Source organism: Pseudoliparis swirei, chromosome 13, assembly GCF_029220125.1.
Source record: "Pseudoliparis swirei isolate HS2019 ecotype Mariana Trench chromosome 13, NWPU_hadal_v1, whole genome shotgun sequence".
Classification (NCBI taxonomy): Eukaryota; Metazoa; Chordata; class Actinopteri; order Perciformes; family Liparidae; genus Pseudoliparis; species Pseudoliparis swirei.
In genome coordinates this window covers 17,953,296-17,974,525 of record NC_079400.1, presented here as the reverse complement: position 1 = coordinate 17,974,525, position 21,230 = coordinate 17,953,296, and the positions used below count along the sequence as shown (strand labels likewise).

The window sequence follows — 21,230 nt, the reverse complement described above, 5'->3', positions numbered from 1 at the left end:
TGGTCGCACACATCAAACAAAACCACAAAGACTTCAATTCAACCTTTATTATCTTGTTCTTTTCTGCTTTAAATTAATTTCCTCTTCTTTTTGTAACATCTGAAATAAATGAAAACATCCTGAACAGGAGTGATAATAAGGACTGACTTAATTTAGATTGATACATAACAAAAAAGAAACAAACATAACAGGTAAATGTCTTTAACGTGTCTGTAAAACACTGTTCCAGCTCAGCTTGGTATGCTAAGGATTTGGCATCGTAATAGAAATGCCTTCAGTTGGTTGCTTCGTCTTAAAAAGAAAATATTCTGTTATTGCATTTGGCAAAAAAAAAAAAAAACACAAACGGGAAATAAATGCTGCTAAAAAAACAACTTAAGAGACATATGCAATAGTGCCAATGTTGTTTTTTAAACTCTTTAGCTATTACAATATCCAGACAGTCAAGCACACAAACACACACACACCCTTTCTCTCAAATATAAGCCGTCAGATTAACATCGTTTCACTTCCCTGACTGGAGCAGATAAGTGTTCGCAAGCACACACACACACACAGATTTATCATGAATCTCTCATGGACAAAAAAACATTCCACATTGTATTAATTAACACAGACACTCCGGATATCGTCGTCATTAATATCTTCATCACGTCCTCCTCCAGGCGTACTGTCATCACTCCGTTCATGCACACACAGGCTGGAGGGAGGGCACCTTGTACAGCGAGTAAACAAGTGATCATAGTCATCATTTACGCCGTGACAATATATAATAACCAACTTGATTTCTCGAGTAAGAAACAAATACAATAGCGAGGTCAGTGTTTTGAACGGGGAGGAGAAAAAGGACAAAGTTTCACACTTTTCTCTTTTAAAGCAAAAATGATAAACAACCGACGTACGTCAACAAGGAGATACAATTTTGCTTGTCAAATATAAGAGCAGTGTGTAAGTGATGAGGAGGTGTGAAGGCTGCTGACATGGCGGGTGTGCGACCGCTGGTTGTTAGCCAAGGCCACTGCTGTTGTAACATTAGGACTTCCTGTACGGTCCGTGGAGCTGAAGCCGGTTCAAAAAAACAACAAAACATGGAGGGATTTGTGGAGGATTCGTCATCAACAACAAACCCAGAGGCATATAGTGCAAGTTTGGCTAATGTTGTTTCGGTTTTTCTTTTCTTTGACCCTGGGTCCCATGTTGATGGCATATTTCCACCACGGTAGAGGCGCCGGTACTAAAAACGCTCTCCTCCTCTTTTTTTCAGATCTCAAAAAGGTTGCCGATGGTCCATTTGACTCAGTAGTGTGGCGCCGCCGTCCCCCATTTTTTTGTTGTGACAAACTCCAGATTCCTTTCCTCGCTCTAAAAACTTCCAAAAACACGAGAACTTAGAAGTACGCCAGCCAGGTCTACGAGCGCTCAGTCTGCAAGTCGGATTTTTTTTTTGAGATTCGACCCTTTAAATAGCAAATACAAAAAGAAAATAAACTGCGGCACACTAAAAACAGCAAGAGCTAAACTTGTTGACGCGTAGGACTCTGGCTGAGCCGGTCGACAGTGCATGCCTGAGTGATCGGGTCTCTGAATGCAGATGGTGGGATGTGAAAGACAAGAGAGCTATCCAGATGAGTCCTAAACAGTTTAATGGATTCACCTTTTTCCCCCGGTTCAAGTTTTACTGTCGTCTTCATTTAAAGTCGAGCGGTTCGATGTGTGTGTGTGTGTGAGGGCGATGTGTGCATGTACTGCATGTTGGGTGACCAATGGAGCTTTAATTCATGTCATCTCTATGTGTAAATGAAGAGAGCGTGGCATTACGTATTACAACTTGGGTGTAAAATGTGTGTGTGTGTGTGTGTCAGTCGGCCCCCCCGCCCAGCAGGTCCCCGGGCAGCAGCGAGGCGGGGCTGCCCATCTGGTGACGATCGTCAAGTGCCGGGGAACCCCAGAGGCTGCTGCTGCTGGGGTACCCCGCCCCGCTCATCCCCCCCATGCCCCCCCACAGACCCTGCCTCCCGCCCTCCACGCCGCCGGCCCCGCCCATCCCGGTCCCGTTGCTGCTCCACTGTGCGAAGATGCCCAGCCCGGGCCCCTGGGCGCCGGACTGGTCCAATGAGCTGCCCGTGCTGTCCAGACTCTGCCACCCGGAGCTGGAAGGCCCGGATCCTCCGTTTCCTGCTCCTCCAGCTGCGGAGCCTCCTCCTCCTTCTACTCCTCCTCCTCCTCCTCCCGCTACGCCTCTCTCGCAGCTCCCTCCGTTACCGTTGGACCCCACTGTGGAGGAGGCCGTCGGCCCGGAGCCTGCGGACCCGGCCGTGGTTCCTCCGCTGCCCGCTCCTCCTGCCTGGGAATGTGCAATGTAGCGAGCCACGTCCTCCTCGCTCACGAACTCCGCCAAGATGGTGGTATTACCCAGAACACACCTGGTGTAGGAACAGACGCTCTTTTAAAAATGTACATCTCAGTGTGAAAATTGCCACGGACATTGAAGAAGCTACTAGATTCAGTTTCATAGTTACTACACAGCAATGAGAGTGACATGAAAACAGTCTCACATGTGGAGTGCGCTCTGGGCCTTGGCCGCCTCCTGTTTGGAGCCGTAGCGAATCAGAGCGGTGCCCTGGGTCAGGCCAAGGTGAAAGGTCAGCAGGGGGCCATGCTGCATGCAGATGGTCCTCAGAGTGGAGCCATCGATCTGCAGGAGAGACGACGGAGAAGTTAAAGGGAGGAGCGACGGGTCGACGTGCGAGTGCTCGTCTGTGGTTGGTGCAGGAAGTGAGGCGAATAGTCGCAGCTCTCCGTCTTTACAAAAACTAAGTAAATATAAACATGTGTGTCTCACCTGTGGTGTGAGGTTGCTGAGCACCAACCAGCAGCTTTCCCGAGAGCTGCCATCACTCCAGGTTGAGGCTGCAGAGAGAGAGAGAGAGAGACAGAAATAGAGAGAGAGAGCATACAGGGGAAACCAAATGTGAGAGTTTTCCTCATTCCACGTAAACACAATCTGTTTCCCCCCTCGGCTTCTCAAATCGATGAATATATTTCCCACTTTGCTCCCACCAGGCTGGACTACACTTCCAAATCAAATACAAGCAGCCTCTTCAGATCAGAGGAGCACCGTGTCGTATCTCAGCAACCAAGAGACGGTCGTTTTTAACTCCCGAGACGCGTCGGGGACTTACCAGCGGTGCTAGAGCCGCCGCCCCAGCCCCGGCCAGCCAATCGAGGGGCTCCTCCAGACCAATTGGAAGGCGATGGCTGCTTTTGACTGGCGAGTCCTGGAGGTGGGCGGGACAGCTGGCTCTGGCTGCTGCCACGGGTCGCTTTCCAGGATTTGTGTCCGATGGGCTCTGGGGGCCAGCTGGTCTTGTAGTCTGTGTACTTTACTGTACGGTTACAGAGAAGTGAATGAGGCTCCGGAGGAGTGATACGTACACTCATGACTACAGTAAGAGCGTTGAAATCAAGAAGAACTGTTAATAGGACAAAGATCTCAAGAATGCTCACAATTTACAGACCGAGATGCAAGAAGCACCTGAGTTGTGTGTGGTTACCAGAGTTGTGTGTGGTTACCTGAGATGTGTGCGGTTACCAGAGTTGTGTGTGGTTACCTGAGATGTGTGCGGTTAACCGAGTTGTGTGTGGTTACCAGAGTTGTGTGTGGTTACCTGAGATGTGTGCGGTTAACCGAGTTGTGTGTGGTTACCAGATTTGTGTGTGGTTACCTGAGTTGTGTGCATTGTTGAGGGGACTGTCTGAGGCACTGTAGGGCCAGGCACCAGGTGAAGGCAGCATGGTGTTGAGGGGAGGGGTGGAATCTGCAAATAAGAAGGCGTTGACCAACTGCTTTAATCATCCATTAGTGAAATAAAAAAATATAAAAACAGAATCCATAAATATGAAAGGAGACTGGTTTATTATTGGCAAAAAAAGAAGAAGTGTTTATTTTAAAAAAAGAATAATTCACCCTAAAATTTAAAATACAATGTTGGAATATTAGGGAGAAAGAAAACAGTTCCTAAAAGAAAATGCAACAAGGCCTGTGGATTATTTTGAGTAACTTGGTTAGGATTTTTCTTATTTTCAAATGCATGAAATGGCGTTTTGAGCACCATTGACTTCTCATTCCATTTTATTGGAGAGAAAACAGACGTCCCTCTACAACACTTGGCAAACCCGCTCCGAAACAAACCAGATTAAAGAAATAACAATCTGGATCGAGAGAACAATAGGTATTTTGTTTCGCTTTAATCTCTCTGCAAAGTGAAAAAAAGGGCACGAAATGATAAAATAAGGAAGGTAAAACTAACCAACTGCTAGATATGGTGTCACCCCGCATCTTCTATTAAGAATAATGAGGCGGTGGAGCTGTTAACTGCTGACCTGTATTGTCTTGTAACAACTGGTGCTCGGTATCGTTGAGATTGGGGGACACTGCGTTTCCCATCATGCTCCCTGGGGTCATGTAAGGGTCGGAGTCAGGGTCGACGCGGTCGATTCCCTTCCAGGGCACACCGGGCTGGAACTCTGAAGAAGAAACAGAAAGTTATCATCTCTCTCCTTTAATGGTAATAGCTCAGGCTGTCACTGGGGGATAGGGGGGGTGAGGTGGCCTGAAGTTATTACAAGGGTATAATGGTGTGTGTGTGTGTGTGTGTGTGTGAATATCAGAAATATGGATCAGCCGAAAACAAGATAGATTGATGCATCTCAACATTCATACTGGTGTCCTCTATAGATTCCACCACCCCCCTAAGGTATCGCTTTAACTAGAAGGAGTCACTGACCAGGGGGCCAGCTGGGCGTGGTGGGGGGCTTGGTACCCATCTTGGTGCCGGGGGTGCGATGCCAGTTGTCTCCCAGCCCGTCCCCAACCATCATGTCGTACTGGGAGTAGGGCGAGCCCCCCGGCATCTTCATGGGGGTGACGGGACCTGGAAGGTGGCGATAGTGGTCGTTAGGGCGCTGAACACCAGATGGGTGCACCGATCACCTCGTACACGAGCTGCCTCAACAACAAAAACAAATAGTATAAACACATTTTTTAAACCATCTCACCGTTTTTGTGGAATGCGTTGTCGGGTGAGGAGGTGTCTGGAGAAGACTGTCCCTCCATCATCCATTTGAAACGGGACTGCTGCTGAATCCCGAGGTCCTTCATGCCCCCAGGACCCCCTCCAACAGAGCCGCCCAGGTCCAGACCTGGGAGGTTTACCCCAGATCCAAATCCTGCTCACAGGAAAGAGGAGACATTGATTTGTGTCCTTTTTCACCAACAGAAAAATAGAAGTGGGACATATTTCACAGTGCTACGCTGATTATTAAACTGATCTGTGGTCACTGGGCATGAACATTATTATTATTTATTTTCAATCAAACCCGTCTGGGGACCAGCGCTCACCGGAATATGGTCCAAGAGTCTTCTGGTGCAGATCAGCCACAGTTCCCGCCAGGCCTGGATGAGGCAGGGAATCAGAGCCCAGCAGTTTGGGACCAACTCCCCCAACTCCCCCATGGTGGGAGGGGGAAAGCTTGGAGCTGCCGCCTAAACCCCCGACCTGCTGCTGCTGCCTCTGCTGCTGGAGCACTGCCATGATCCTGGCCAGCTGACACAACCACAACAAAAACAAGAGTCAGCAGCTGGGAGGAGGAAGTAAAGGAGCGAGTCAGGAGTGAGTGATATGTTGCATTTGTGTGTACCTGTTGAGGGTCAGCCTGCTGCCGCACATTCGGTGGGAACTTCCTCTGGTTTTGCAGCAGCTGCTGTTGCTGCTGTTGTTGCTGCTGCTGCTGCTGTTGCTGCGGCTGCTGCTGCTGCTGGAGGAGGAGCTGGCAAGCCTGAACGAACACAGGATAAACAAAATAGATTAAGAGAGGGAAGAGGAATGAGACAAAAACGCACTCTGCACAACAATTTGCAAGTTCGCACTTGAGTATCAGAGCTGTAGCAAAGGTTGGTTTGCCAAAAATACATCTTGTAGAATGTGTGGTTTGAAGCAAGCGTGATCCGACTACAACAAAGATGGCTGAAGACGTTTAGGGTGCTTTCACGGGTTAGATTTCAAGAAAACATATTTTTCACCTAATTAACTGGTTTGATTTCATGGCTGTTAATGAGTTTAATCTTTTGAGTAATCCAGAATGCAAGGGGAGAAAAAAGATAATCACAATGTGTTGACATTTACCATGTAGGTACACAAACGCACATAAAAAGTATTTAAACACGTCTCTTTCTTTTCCAACATTTTAGTGAAGATCCCAAACTGTGCAGGACTGAGAAGTCACTTCATAATGTATTCATACATTTCCAAACCAAGCCAACTTTCCAGAGATAAATAGAGCTTCTTCTCACCAACTGGAACTGGATGTGAGGTGGATAGATGCTGCTGAGCATGGCAATATGCTGGGGAGACAGCTGTGGGGGGAACACACCTCCCCCGACGCCCGCCACTCCTCCCACGCCACCAACACCCCCCACGCTCCCACTGGGAGGGGGCATCTGCTTCAGCACGGAGGCCGGCACCTGGAGGCAGAAACACCACCGTTACCACAGAAATGCTTTGGTGCTGTAACCACGAGCAACCACACTGCCTCTCCCCGATCAACATCAATCCACTTCAGGGTTCGTACACATGTTGACCGAAGGATTCCCAGGACTTTAAACCAAATTTCCATGACTAAACATCTATTTAAATCTCGGTGTATATATGAAAAAGTGAGAAAATGTCGCATTTAAACTAACAATGAGAATACCAAAGCATTCAGTATATAACCCTAAATGATACAAATGAATGAGACAATAGTTTAGATTAAAATAATAAAACATTTGTTTTTTCAGTTAAGGTGCGTTCACTTGTAAGCGCATATGTCGGCTTATATATCATTCTTTTAAAAGCATATTAATTATCTCAAACTCAGCTGAAATGAACATGAATATAACAAATTTACAGGACTTTTCCAGGTTTCTCATGGACTCTTATTAAGAAGTGACTCCAGGGTTTTTCCTGGGTCAAAATGAGTCTTCGGTGCTCCCCAATTTTTTTTTGGGGAGCACGGTCTGTGTTGCCATGTCACTGTAATTAGCAGACATCTATGTATTTTATTTTTTTTGCCATAAATAATGGAGGCAATGCTTGAGGAAATCATTTTGCTTCCACTTTAGATTAAAATAGATAGGCTAATAGATTGACAATTAGAGATGCACCGATCAGGTTTTTTGGTGCCGATCACCGATCACTGAAATCAGTACCTGCCGATCCGATAATACCGATCACCGATCACGGTGTCGATTGAAGCATTCTATTTATTGTGTAGCATTATTGCCTAGGACTATGAGGAAATACATATATAAAGCACCTCAAACATTAAAGAAATTACAGATTTCTTTAAACATTTAGGACTTTTACTTTGAAAAATGTCCTAATTGATACAATTGCTAGATTTAAATATGCTGTGCGCTTCATTAAAATAAATGAACAGGCCATGAGGGCAAACTCCATGGCCAAACATTTTCAGCAGAATAATGCCCTTGACTTCTGGAAAGAAGTTAAAGTTGTCAATAACATGAAGACGCCTCTGCCATCCAGTATTGATGGGGCAGCTGGTTCGGACAGTATTGCAGATTTGTGGAGTAAACACTATAGGGACATTTTCAGTAGTGTTAAGAGTGACACGTTTAATATTGGTAATGTTCCTAATGATGCTGGTGTGTGTATTAGACCTGATGAAGTGTTGTATGCTGTTGAAAAATTGTCATTGAACAAAGCATGTGGCCTTGACCAAATAACAGCTGAACATCTGAGGCGTGCTAGCAACAGGTTGTCAGTGTTACTTGCTGTATGTTTTTCTGGTTTTTTAATGCACGGCGTACTTCCTGATTCTATGCTCAATGTGTTGTTAGTGCCAGTAATCAAAAATAAAACCGGTAAAATATCTAGCATTGACAATTATCGACCAATTGCTCTGGCCAGTATACTTTCTAAAGTACTAGAACAAATCCTCTTAGATAGGCTTCAAGATTACATCTTAACCACTGATAATCAATTTGGTTTTAAAAGTAAACATAGCAGACGTATGTATATATGCACTGAAGGAAGTTGTTAGTAAGTACAGGAGACATAACACCACAGTATTTATGCGTTTCCTGGATGCATCTAAAGCTTTTGATCGAATTAATCATTCCAAATTGTTTGTCAAATTACAAGAGCGAGGGGTGCCACCATATTTGATTAGGATTTTGCACTTTTGGTATGCACGTCAAACCATGCGAGTTAGATGGGGTAAGAGTGTATCTGCACCCTTCCTAGTGACAAATGGTGTCCGACAAGGTGGAATACTGTCCCCTGCACTGTTTAATCTCTATATGGATGACCTCTCTAAGGAGTTAAAAAAGTGTAAGACAGGATGTGTGGTGGGAGAAAGTCTCATTAATCATCTCATCTACGCTGACGACTTGGTGGTCCTGTCTCCTTATAGTGCTGGCTTACAGCAATTGCTCAGAGTGTGCTCAAGGTATGGGGTGCACTATGATATCGAGTTCAACTCCAAAAAGAGTGTTATCATGATAGCAAAAATCAGGGAGGATCAGAAGCTACATTTTCCTTCATTCTTTTTGGGAGACCAGGAGGTAAATGTGGTTCAGAAATACAGGTATTTGGGTCACATCATCAGGAACGACCTCAGTGATGATGACGAGGTGCAGCGGCAGTGTTGCAAACTGTATGCACAAGCCAACATGCTGGCACGTAAAGTTCACATGTGTACAGAAGACGTTAAAACTGCTCTGTTTCGAGCCTCCTGTACTCCTCTGTATACAGCCCACCTGTGGTGCAGTTATAGTAAAGGGACAATGAAAAAGATGCAGGTGGCATTTAATGATGCTTTCAGAATCCTGGTCAAGCTTCCGAGATGGACAAGTGCAAGTCAGATGTTTGTGAGCCGGAATGTTCCCACTTTTCATGCTGTTTTGAGGAATTTTATGTATAAATTTAAATGTCGACTAAATGTCTCAGAGAATGTAGTTATAAAAGCCTTGGCTGACCCAGCACTGAGTGATACCAGTAGGGCTGCAACAACGAATCGATTATTAAAATAGTTGGCAACGAATTTCATTATCGATTCGTTGTGTCGCGCGATTATTACGGCGCTCAATAAGTCACGGAGTATAAACAAAGTTGAGTTGAGAGCAGAGCGGCGCAGGAGAAACGAGAGCGGAGGGAGAGGAGAGACGGAACGCTGCGTTGTGAGAGCCAATTAGCATTAGCTAAATCAGCAGCCTCCATCAGATGTGAATCTATGCTCACAAATGCACGACTACAGGTTAATTTATTTAAAAACCAGACGGAGTGTTAGCTTTGCCATTGGTTCATCAGGACTTTGACAACAGTGTCTGTCCCCTTTGTTTTTAAATGAGAACTTGTGATCGTACGTCTCCGTACACATCTCCGTTGTATCGTTAGTCTCTGCCGTCGCCATTTTTCAAACGTTAAGTCCAAAGACAAACGAGCGAACGTTAATTCCCTTCATTCATACCATGAGCTACTTCCTGCCCCTGCAGAGACGATAAGACCAGAAGACAGTCGTAAATACCCGGAGGATCAATCATTACCGGAGTTAACGGTTCTGCCATCAGCACTTTAGAAGTTACGGAGTGAGATCAAAGCTCCTCTCTCCGTCTTTGTACGAGAGCTTTACTCTGACACACACACTCCATCTCAGTGCAGCGTGACACACGGAGAGAGAAGGAAAAGATTCACAGCGTGGCTACGTTTTACTCCAGTAAGATGCCGTTAACTCTCGTAATAAATATAATAAAACCTTCACACGTGAGAGGAAACGGCAGCAATTTATCACATTTGGCGAGCAGTCATCCGTCCTCGTTCCACGCAAGTCACGTTAGCAATGCCATACAGAGTTTGATCATAAGAACAGGCTAATCAATGAAGCCCAAGCGCTCTGCGACTGTATTTTAAGAATATTGGAACTTTTTGTCAGTATACAGCTGGGAAGAATACTAGCCGCAGAATAAAAGCAAAAGCATTTGTACCTGAGGTGACAGGAACTGATGAGGCACTTGCGCTCGTATCCCTGGGGACGGGTTTATGGGTGGGACAGGTGGCTGATGTCTTGACTGAGCCATCCCTCCACTACTGCCAAAGATACCGTGACCGCCCTGTGATCGGAGTTTGAAAATGAAACCTTAGCGGACCCATAACAATGGAGACATCTATACATGAAAAACATACACAGAACATGACAGACTGGAGGAGGAAAAGTTGGGGGCGATAATTCTTTTCTTTTTAAAAAAAGTAGAGGGAAAAAAAGAGAAAAGAGTTAAAGAATCCGATATATATATATTAAAAAAAGGGAGGACAGAAACAAGAGGCTTATCTTACTTGTCTAAAGGGAATATTGTGGTTGAAGAGGGATTGGGGCTTGTAGATAGTGGGTGGTGAGTACAGAGAGCAAGGACCCTCCTCCCCAAGGCACCAATCCTGATTGGTCAAAGGCAAGGTCTGTCACAGTGACAGCCAATAGAAGACCAATTTGAGTGGCGGTGAGGGGGGGCGGGCGGGAGGAGAGAGAATGAGACGGGGAGGAATGGGGCAGATGAAGAATCACAAGAGGAATAGTAAGAAAGGACAAAATGACATCTAGACATGAGAAAAACATAGAAGACGAAGACTGCCACGGTGGCAGTGAGGCATTACCTTGTCGTAGTAGGACCCAGCGTCCCCAGGTGCTGCGTCTTTGGAACCAGGTGGACGATAAGCCATCCCGGCTCCTCCTCCTCTTCCTCCCTTCCTTATGTCTCCATTGTAATCGTTCATCCCCATGCCTCTTTTCTCCATATCCATCTTCTTCTCCTGGAGAGAACCCAGAGACAAGTCGATGTTTTGGCTCCCGGGATCATCATTCTGTCAGGCGGAAAAGGCCACAAACATCATCATCATCATCATCCTCCTCCTCCTCATCAGCATCACGTCAGAAATACACAACCTGCTAAAGCGTCTAAACATTTTGCTTTTAAAGTTTGTGGGGAGGCTACAAAACAAAGCATCTATAAGACGCTGTCTTACCATCAGCCCCATGTTAGAGAACTGCTTGTTGATGGGGCTCATCCACGAGTCTCCTCCGCCGACCTTCAGTGAACCCTGAGAGGAAAAACCCAAAGCAAGCAGACTGTAATTTATGAATGTACGTATATATTTAATCAAATATTTATTATTATTCAATGGATACCATATTTAAATATATTTTGAAAAATCTTATGTACCCCCTGGAGTGCCTTCATACCCCCATCTGAGAACCACTGATTCAGGTGAATTAAATAACATTTCACTCAAAATAAGTAGCAGCAATTCTGTAACATTCCCAGACTCAATTAAACTACCTTCAACTTCACCGTAGCTAATTTCTGAAACGTTATAAAACACAACCGTGTATTAATTAAACGCAAGTCTAAAAACTAAACTATCCCTTGAATAAATATGTACATACGTGAAGGTTGCAGGACCTAAATGTATAAATAATAAATAAATCAGAAATGTTGTAGTGTTGTTTTCTTCTTCTCCATCCAAATCTATTTTCTCCACCCACCTTGCTGGTGGGTTTCTTCCCAGGGTGGGTCTGCCCCCAGCCCCCATTGCTTCCTTGTCCCCAAGACGAGCTGCTTCCTTGGGAGCCGGGGCTGTTCCACATGCCGCCGCTGCCTCCTCCTCCTCCTCCTCCTCCTCCTCCTCCTCCTCCTCCTCCTCCGCCGCCGCCGCCTCCTCCTCCTCCTCCACTGCCGCCGCCGCCTCCTCCACTGCCGCCGCCGCCTCCTTCCTCCTCCTCCTCCCAGCTTGGGTGACGCGAGGCAGCCACAGAGGCCTCTTTATCCCCCCAGCCATCTTGCATAGACTTTGAACCTGCAGGAGAAAAGAGTCACACCAAATGCCACCGTCAAGCTGGGGAGTAACCACCGGATCAATTTTCATGCCATGTTTATGACTATTAGGCATGCCAATGTTCCAAATGCAATGCACCACAGAGCTCGAGGTTAATCTGGTACGACCAACACAATCCTCAGAATCAAACGGTATGCCACGAATCTTCTTTAGTCTAACCAGATTGGATGGGGTTTGGAGGAGGGTTGCCCCAGCCCGCCGTCTTCCCTTCAGCGTCGTCGGGGTCTCCCCAACCAGAAGGTGCGTCAGTCGTCTTTCCCCACGCTGCTGTGCCATTGTCTATTGAAGGACTCGTTGGAGAAGTACCACCCCAACCTGACGGCCCTACGTCACACACACGACACAAGTTAAGTTGGAGCCACCGGGTAGAGACCCGTTGACTAAAGGACACCGTCGTTTCTCTCAAGTTGAGTCCCACATGTAGAGCGGAGGCAGAAGCAGAGGGGTTTAACATTGATTAGGAAACAGATATTGCAATTCTCTTCCTCAGATTAACTTATTTTTCAGCAGATAACATCAAAGCATCCAGCTCTAATTCATATTTAAGTTTTTATTCATATTTAAGTTTTTTTGAAAGAGAAGAAAATTAAAGAAATACATTTATTAAATAGATCATCTTTCCCCAATAGATAGATATAAAACACCACTAAATTCAATTAACTTATGAATTAAACCTATTTTTTCTTCATGACAACTTTAAAATAAATATATTATGGTTAAAATCAAAGTTTGTGGCGTCTTACCAATAGCTGAAGTTTTTACCGGTCCATGGCCAGTGTTGAAGTCTCTGTTACCTCCAAGTGCTGCAGCTTGTCTGCTAGGCTGCTGCTGTATTGGAGGTGGTTGTTGTTGCTGTTGTTGCTGTTGTTGTTGTTGCTGTTGTTGTTGCTTAGCTTGAGCCTGAGCCTGAGCCTGAGCCTGAGCTTGAGCTTGAGTTTGAGGCTGAACCTGGCTATGTGGCTGCTGGTCATGTGGCTGCTGTCCAGCAGGGGCGCCGTTCTTATCCCACAGGTTGACTGGCTTGTAGTTGTAATGGGTTGGGTCGCCCCATGCTGATGTTCCATCATCTATCTCGTTCTTTCTGCTTATAGACTGCGGCGAGGGTTCCTCCCATCCGCTTGGTTCAGATCCAGATCCACCTCCACCGGAGCTGCCAGGAATGGGCCCTGAGGTCCAGCCTGAGTTTTGGTTCTGATTCTGGGCTTGAGAGATGGGTTTCCGACCCCCGACCCCTTGCATAGCCCCTTGGTCCAACGCTGGTTGTCGCTGCGGATGCTGATTGCGGGGCTGTGATTGTTGCTGTTGCTGTTGTGCCTGCGGAGCTGTGATGGAACCCGGCTGGCTGTTTGGCATCTGGTGCATTTTGTTTCCTCCACTCCAACTTTGATGGGGTTTAGACCCCAAGCCCCCTCCTCCTCCTCCCCCTCCTCCTCCTGTGCCACCTGCTCCCCAGGTTCTCCGCGGAGCACCCTCATCCCAGCTGCCCCAACTACCCACACCTGAATCCCCACCTGAGTTTCCGCCTCCATTCTTCCTGTCATCCTCCCATCCCCCTCCTCCGCTATTTGATTTGGACTGTTGCTCTCCCCAGTCCCTACCTGCCCCAACCTTCTGGCCTGCTCCCCATCCACTGCCTCCTCCATTCCCTCCCATTTCTTTCCACCCCCCTGCCCCTTTCTCCTCCTTATTTCCTCCCCAGCCTGCACTCACCGAGTCGCCCTGTTGCCCAACATCACCCCGCCCTCCTCCATTTCCTCCTCTACCACTACCACCGTCTCTCCATTCCTCGTTTCCCCAGCTCTTGGCCTGCTGGGTATCCCCGGCCCCCATCCCTCCTCCACCCCAGCCTGTAGCCTTACCCTGCTGGCTATGTCCTGGCATTACACCCGACCCCATTCCGGGTCCTGTTTTGGTCACTGGCCCAGATTGTGAGACGCCAAGATTCCTCATGTTGGGGCCTGAAGTTGGTGGGGCTCTCCCAGACAGGGAGGCCCCACTACTGCTACTGTTGCTGCTCTCCCAGCCCTCTCCGGACGACCCAGCAGATGGAACCAGGGAGGGATTGACCCCTGGACCCATTGAATCAGTGATTAGAGTCCTGGGTCCACCAGAATACTGAGAAGAACCACCAAGAGAAGATGCGTGTTTTGATGTAGCTGATGATGATGATCTACCTTTACTCTGTCGTCCATGTTCTTCAAAGTCCCAGGACGTGTTTTGTCGGATCTGTGTTTGGCCCCAGCCCGTGTTGGACAGCACGCGAGGGTCCAGATCAGACCGGCTGAGCAGGTTTTCTAAGGCAGCTTCAGCGTTAGGTTCAGGGTGGGGAGGACAACTGTGTCTACTGTTGGGCTCGGCCCCATTTCTCGAATTTCCACCACTAGAGGAAGATCCTCCCTGTGCTCCCTGTGGTTCTACTCCCCCACCCCATTCCCCCGTTTCACTTTCCCCCTTGTGATTGTCCCAAGCTCTGGTCATAGTGGTGGCTGTTGAGGAAGAGGAAGAGGTGGCTGGGGCGTTGCCAGCTGTGCTGCCCCCACTACTGCTGCTGTTACTGCTGCATGCTCCAGCAATTCCCTCCCCTCCTGAATTAGCGCCACCAATACCAGTGGAGCTCCCACCCCATTCACCACCAGAAACTCCTCTCTCTCCTCCGACTCCTGATGACCCCCACCCTCCCTGAGATACCCCGGAGGTTTGACTACTGTTTCCCTCAGTTCCAGCACTGCCCCAAGCACCAACCCCACTAGTTGAACTCTGATACCCCCAACCCGAGGTCCCATTATCTCCTTCAGCAGCTTCGAATCCCCCTGTGCCACCTACTCCAGCCTCCCATCCATCAGTCCTTGAGGCACCCAATTTGGAGTTAGCTGCAGCATAAGAAGACTGGCCTCTCCACGAGGAGGCAAGGCTGTGGTCTCCCACACTCATCTCGCTTCCTCCCACACCACGGTCCATTCCTGCACCAATCCCTTCCCCCCCTACGATTTTTGGTCCCGCTGATTCGCTGTCCCACTTGCCCACTCCCATCTCTCGGTCTCTGGATTGCATTTGGTGAAGTTGCCGCTGATGGGTGCTTGATTGATTCACAGATAAAGGTGGGGGACCCCCCAGCACCCCGGCTGACCCGCCTCCCAACGCCAGGCTCAGGGAAGCAGAGTTGTTGGCAGATAAAGACCCTCCTGGGCCCTGGTGATGGAAGGAAGACGGACCTCCTTCCCCTGCAGCAGCGGGCCCATCCTGCTGTACCAGGGCAGGCCAGGCCGAAGGGTTGGCATTTGGATTGAAGTTGGCACCTGGAATCCCACTGCTGCCGTCAACGGGGCCACTGGCATCATGGCTCCCTGGCACAGCGGAGGCTTTGGAAAGTGAGGAGGGCTGTTGTAGCGGAGGCCCAGCTGAAGCTACTGCATTTCCTCCTCCGAGATGACCCGGGGAGGCAGCCGTCCCCCACGCCACACCGTTGGACGACTGCATACATTCATTGGGCAAAGAGAACGAGGAAGTGGGTGAGGATTGGTTGCCAGAGGCACTAATGCCGTTCACAGGAATCCCATTGTTGCTGCTGACCCCTCCAGCCCCAGTGAAAGAAGCTCCTACCCCTTCACTGCCAGCGATGCTCGGCCATTCCTCCAGGTCGTTGCCATCCACGATCACCTTCTCCCTGCCCTGAGAGGAGACTTGGCTGCCTGAGCTTGCCCCCCACATGGAATTTGCATAATTAGAAGTAGTAGTAGTAGAAGCAGCAACTGATGAGGTGAGGGCCAATGAGGATGAGGCAGCTGCACCAGAATCTGAAGGAAAAAAAATCCCACAAGAGAGAAACTTTAGGGGTCAATAGGAAAGTTTAAAGAAATGATCTCAACAGAAAATGGATCGATTGTAAATGTGACCTACAGCAACCTACACATTTACCTGAGACAGCAGCCATGTTTGCATTGGGGCCATCTCCTCCTCCTCCTCCTCCTCCTCCTCCTCCAAGCAGCATGGAGGACAGTGGCGGCTGACCCCTCTTCAGTAGCACTTTATGGTCCTGCTGGCAGCGGAATCGCGGTGGCACTTCTCTCGGCATGTAGCGCGGTTGCTGCTGAGGCGCTTGAGCTCCGCCTCCGCTACTCGTACTGCCGTTTCCAGCAGCACCGGGGCCGCCAGCGGTGGAGGAAGAAATGGTGGTGGAGGTTGGCTGTCCGTTGGCCACCGCCAGGCGCTTGGCATTGTTGCCGCCCTGTGACGGGCTGGCAGCACTGCCAGGGCCCAAGGTGGCTGGGGATGGGGAGGCAGAGGGGGTGGGTCCAGGGCTGGGGGAGGCAGAGCTGCTCTGAGTGGCAGGAGACTGGGCAGACACCGGCTTGGTCAAGTCTGGCACTGCAGGAAGAGCAAGGCAGAGAGAGAAAAGGAGCGTAATTTAACCAAGTAGTAGGTAGAACGTGTGCACAATTCCTTTTATGGAAATGCAGCAAGTAAATAGTAAAATACTACGACGCATTCACCGATAGCCTTTTCTTCAAAACTAAAATATACTAATATTGCGAAAGCCGGTGAAGACAAGCCATTAAGTATTGTTGTTAATCAAGTGTGTAACCTCGATTGTTAGCAGTTAAAAGGAATTACATGATCAAGAAGACCGATAAGTGAACTTTGCTGAACATAGCAATCACCTGAGGGCTTACCTTTGTTTTTTTGTTCTGTGGCCTAAAATGTAGAGAAAAAACACATCAGTTACATACTTTTAAAGAATTCGTCTGTGATGGTGGTTGGATGAAGAAAACAGTCGAGGAGTGCCTGATAATAAATACATCACATTGTTGAGACTCATTTGCTCTTCTTGTTTTCTTGTAACTCGGACAGACGTAATTCCAACATTATTGTTTGTTCTGGATTTGGTTTGTACCTTTTCATATTCATAAAACAGTGCAACCTAAAACTTATGGAGCTCAATGCAAACTTGTTTTCTAAGAGAAAGTGTTTAGTGATTCTGAATTGCCATCACTCTGCCTTCCCCCAAAACAGCGATTTGACTTGAACTAAAACCAAACACACAAATGGTTGACATCACTTTAAACATCACCACATGCAATTGACATCCATTTGAATGGTGATACAACTTGGGACAATGAATATATATCATGATCATATTTTTTTTTTTAAACAACATATGATAATTGGATGGGAAAACAATCTATACAACTATTGCACGACAGTGGGGCTTCATATCTACACTTCCGATGTGCAAGATCCGAGATTAGGAGCACGTTGAGTGCCTCTCAGCGGCTCTCAGCATGTCAACGATGAGCGACTCAGAGTTAACGCTGCGTACAGCGCTAGCAGTGCAATCCATGGTGAAAGTGCTGACAGAGCAAACAGTGTTCACCTGAGAGGAAACTAGGGGGGGGGGGGGGGGGGGGGAGTAGGTGCTAGGCTTCTGTGACAATGCTGCACAATGCTGTCGGTTAGGACCGTGTTACAGCCATGACCTCCATATGAGAGCAGAGCAGTGCAACAGCCGTGAGCTAACCAGTGGGTCACGCTCACATGCGCCAATAGCACTGGCTATGTCAACAAAGCATTGAGACACTGGAATAACAACACACAGAGGGAGAGGCATGTCATTCTCTGGGCAAATAAACATTATTTAACAAAGCAATATTTGTTTGCTGCTTCAATAACGTTCAGAACGTTGCAGCTCCTTTAAGGACAACACAATTTTACTGAAACAACAATGGTTTGACAATAATTTATCAATTTGTCATCAAATAAAAGGTTGACCTCCCAACTTGGCTCCAACAGTGGCCGACGGGTGTGCAGCCGCCACCAGTCGAGCTAAGACGTACATAACTCGATAAGAGGGTCCATACATGAAGTCCACTTTTGCAGAACATATCTAGTTTCATCTATTCAGGTATTATTACATTGACTTAGATGTTTGATTAATCAACCATCTGCTTTTTCCCCACTCCAAAAAATCTTTATTATATGGGCCATTAAAAAGCCACTATAAAGGCCACTCTCTAATAAGTAAAGTTCTTTCATGAGTTATATGGAAACACTTTCTTTTGATGTAAAAGCAAACAGATCAGAAAGACATTTTGTAATTGGGAAAACATGAAAACAGTACAATCCTAAAAATTCAAACATTGCACAACTGCAAATTAGCACTTCTAATAAAAATATCTAACTATTGTTCAACATGGCGCTGACATATGTCCGTTCAAGGGTGTCCGCCCCAGAGGAAGGAGCTTGCCATTCATTTTGAACATGCTCACCTTCTGAGAGGCTTCCCTTTTCCTTTTGTCGTCTTTTTTCCTTTTCTTGTCTTCCATGAACTACTGCTCATGTCCCGATACTCGTTTCTTCTGGAGGGAAAAAGTGAAAATGTTGTCACATATTAACTATTTTTATGTTCCAACGTGCCAGTAGATCAAGTAAGCAAGTAAACCCCTGCAAAAAAAAAACATTGACCAATATTTAATGATGACTGCAGCAAAAAACATTGAACAGTTGCACTGTGGATGGAAGCCACGGAGGCTTCCATTCATGCGTGTAAGCGACGATGGAGCATGCAATGGACTGCATGCTCCATCGGATGAATCAGCCATCAAGTGCTAGAGCTAAGAACACGGCTCGACACGTGGGCGACAAACAGTAATTATCCCCATCATACGAACGCAATCACACCGATAGGTTCAACCAATTTAGACAGTTTACAAGGGGCTTGACTGACAGTCAGCCAACTCATCTTGTAAGTAGACCGAGTGAGTCTGCATATGGCTATGGAAACCATAACAACAAGTGACCGACTGGAGGTTTTAGACGCATGCTTTTACAGTAATTGTTTTTAAAATAGAGTGTGTCTAGATTTCATGAAGGCTCTTTAAAAAAAAAAAAAAGGGGGGGGGAAATGTGCTGATGATCAACCTTGGCTCTACCCAACTACGTTAGGGATATAGTATACAAACTCTTGGGCGCAGCTGCAAAATCTGTCGTACAGTGTGGATATTAAAGTGTTTTGGCTGACTCGGACAGTCCTCCGTATTCAGCCGAACAGGCTAGAGGCTGCAGCTGCCGCGGGGAGGATATGGCCGGCAGGGACACGCCAGATACCGAGCTGCCGAGAGCAAACACCAAACTGCTCTGCGATACAACAGAAATGGAATAATTCTGCAGTAATGAATGTCAGCGTGGGCAGTTTCTGTTGGATGCCAATGACAACCCAGTGAGAAAGAGCTGTGTGTGCGCATTGCTATGCATAAAAGTTGTCCTCTTCACTGGGACAAAGGTGTGCTTTAGACCTTTGTTATTTGTCAGACAAAGCAAAATTGTCACTTGCGCGAAATGCATCCTGGTACATGAAGGCACAGCTGGTACGGCTCTGCAGCAGCAGGGATCAGATTATTCCGTCGATATATAGCAGGCACTGGAGAATATAATTCTTCAGCGGTCTACATTTACCATCAGCACTGATTAGACATCCACGTAAAAAAAGTGGCTAATTGTTCCTTTAACAACCGCGAGACAAGTTATGCATGCAACACAAGAAGCCCAACTAATGCCCTGTCATTAAGATCCTCCATGGAAGAACATGGACAAATACAAATAACTAAACATGTTAGTTAGCTGGATACCTCTATATTGATATAACTGCAGTGCTTTATTAGGGTTAGATTTTGATAAACAGATAATGATAGTCACTGTTAAATTAAACTAACATTGACACTCTACCTTTCCTGTGATTTTTGAAATTTCTCCACTGTGGGACGAATAAAGGTATATCATATCATACTGTGATGTAGCACGAAAAGCACACATTCAATACACCAGTATACTAAAATATACAGGAAATAACCAACATCCAATAAGATATCAAAGCTCATCCTACCATGTTGAAAATACTCAGTTTATATATCTGAATATACGTGAAAGTGGTAGGCCCTGAAGGTGTCAAATTTTAGTTTCGTTTCTGCTTAGTGCCATCACACTTTCAAGACAACGAACCCGACATCCTCCCTGAAAGCCTCTGACCTCAGGCCTGGTGCGCCAGAAAGACCTGGACATTAAGTTACAACGAGATTCGCATCCAGCTCTGTACTAGCCACCATAAAATTAAAATAAATCAGGAATGTAACGTTACAAGACATATTGACTAATGTGCCCGACCTGCGTTATCCTGTCAACGGGATCACGAGCTCATCCGCAATAAGCGCGCTACCCTTACAGCTACTCGGGTGCTAACTAAACATGTTTAAAGTCTTCACCGACAATCAAAGAGACACGGGTGATTGGACACGGCGCTCAGACGTGTGGTAAACACTGAGTGCTACAAGTTAAACTGCAGCTGCTGCTGAACCGTCTCCTCGATGGCCAACATCAAGGAGTGGTTTTCTGTTCATACTTGTAAAAATACGCAGACACAGAGCAAGCACCGCACGTCAACCATCGAGTTGACGTTAACGAGCGCAACCGACTGTCAACTAACGGGGACGTTGCGTTAACTAACGTTGCTTTGCTCTGTGTACACAGCGGTCCTTGAGCCGCGCACATCCACATCCACGGCTAGCTGTAAGCTAGCGACCGTTAGCTCCGTGAGCTAAGTTACCGACTGACAGAAGCGACGAGTAGCTAGCCGGGGCTAACGGCGTTAGCTCGGCGAGCACGTATTGTGGCATTTCATTAACACATATGTTGCAGCCATTTTGCATGCATGGCAAATATGAAATGTCAAAACGTCGAGCACGACCACGCACACCTCCAGCTCACGTTACTCACCTCTGGAATCACATATGAAGAAAAGCTCGCGTGCTAGCTAGCTTAGCTAAAGTGCTTAAGTGCGATTTTCTTTCCTCGCTTTTTGAGGCATTCGTCGCGGCAACAAGAACAGCGACGCTCGTGCGGACAGTCAACGCGAGTGGCAGATGATTAGAAATGCACGCGTACCGAGCTACTGGTGTGTAAATAAGTACTGACGTCGTAATAGTGTAAACCCTAATGTGCAGAAGAATTAAAATTTCAAAGCGCTGTGGAGTCAGTCGGTTGACGGGCGGCCATTTTGCTGCTGAGCATGAAGCGTCTCCTGTGGCAGCTGCGTGGACGCCTTCTGACTGGCTGTGCCAGGAGGGATGCATGAAAGACTCATTTTGACCTTCATAAAGTACTTTTGACAGTCAAACTTTGCACCACTGTCCGGGGCTTATAGGTCAACAGCCTTCACGAATGCATATTTTAAATTGGCCACTACAGAAGCGCCATTCCTCGGAAATTAACATAATCATAAACGACGCTCATCCC

At 47.1% G+C, this 21,230-nt stretch overlaps 1 protein-coding gene across 1 annotated transcript; it reads right to left on the bottom strand.

Annotated features, from left to right (window-relative positions):
* Positions 1 to 32: 32 nt before the first annotated feature.
* On the bottom strand, positions 33 to 21,007 carry tnrc6ba (trinucleotide repeat containing adaptor 6Ba). Its single transcript, XM_056429771.1, has 23 exons — positions 20,712 to 21,007; positions 18,212 to 18,301; positions 16,619 to 16,640; positions 15,864 to 16,313; positions 12,692 to 15,742; positions 12,108 to 12,272; positions 11,808 to 11,909; positions 11,599 to 11,711; positions 11,079 to 11,153; positions 10,710 to 10,916; positions 10,395 to 10,514; positions 10,046 to 10,171; positions 6,353 to 6,523; positions 5,701 to 5,838; positions 5,402 to 5,606; positions 5,059 to 5,229; positions 4,788 to 4,934; positions 4,384 to 4,527; positions 3,726 to 3,818; positions 3,183 to 3,386; positions 2,843 to 2,910; positions 2,556 to 2,695; positions 33 to 2,423 (listed from the first exon to the last, which is right to left on the bottom strand). Exons 2-23 carry the CDS (start codon positions 18,266 to 18,268, stop codon positions 1,859 to 1,861), a joined length of 6,534 nt encoding a protein of 2,177 aa, XP_056285746.1. The 5' UTR covers positions 18,269 to 18,301; positions 20,712 to 21,007; the 3' UTR covers positions 33 to 1,858.
* Between the last annotated feature and the right edge of the window lie 223 nt (positions 21,008 to 21,230).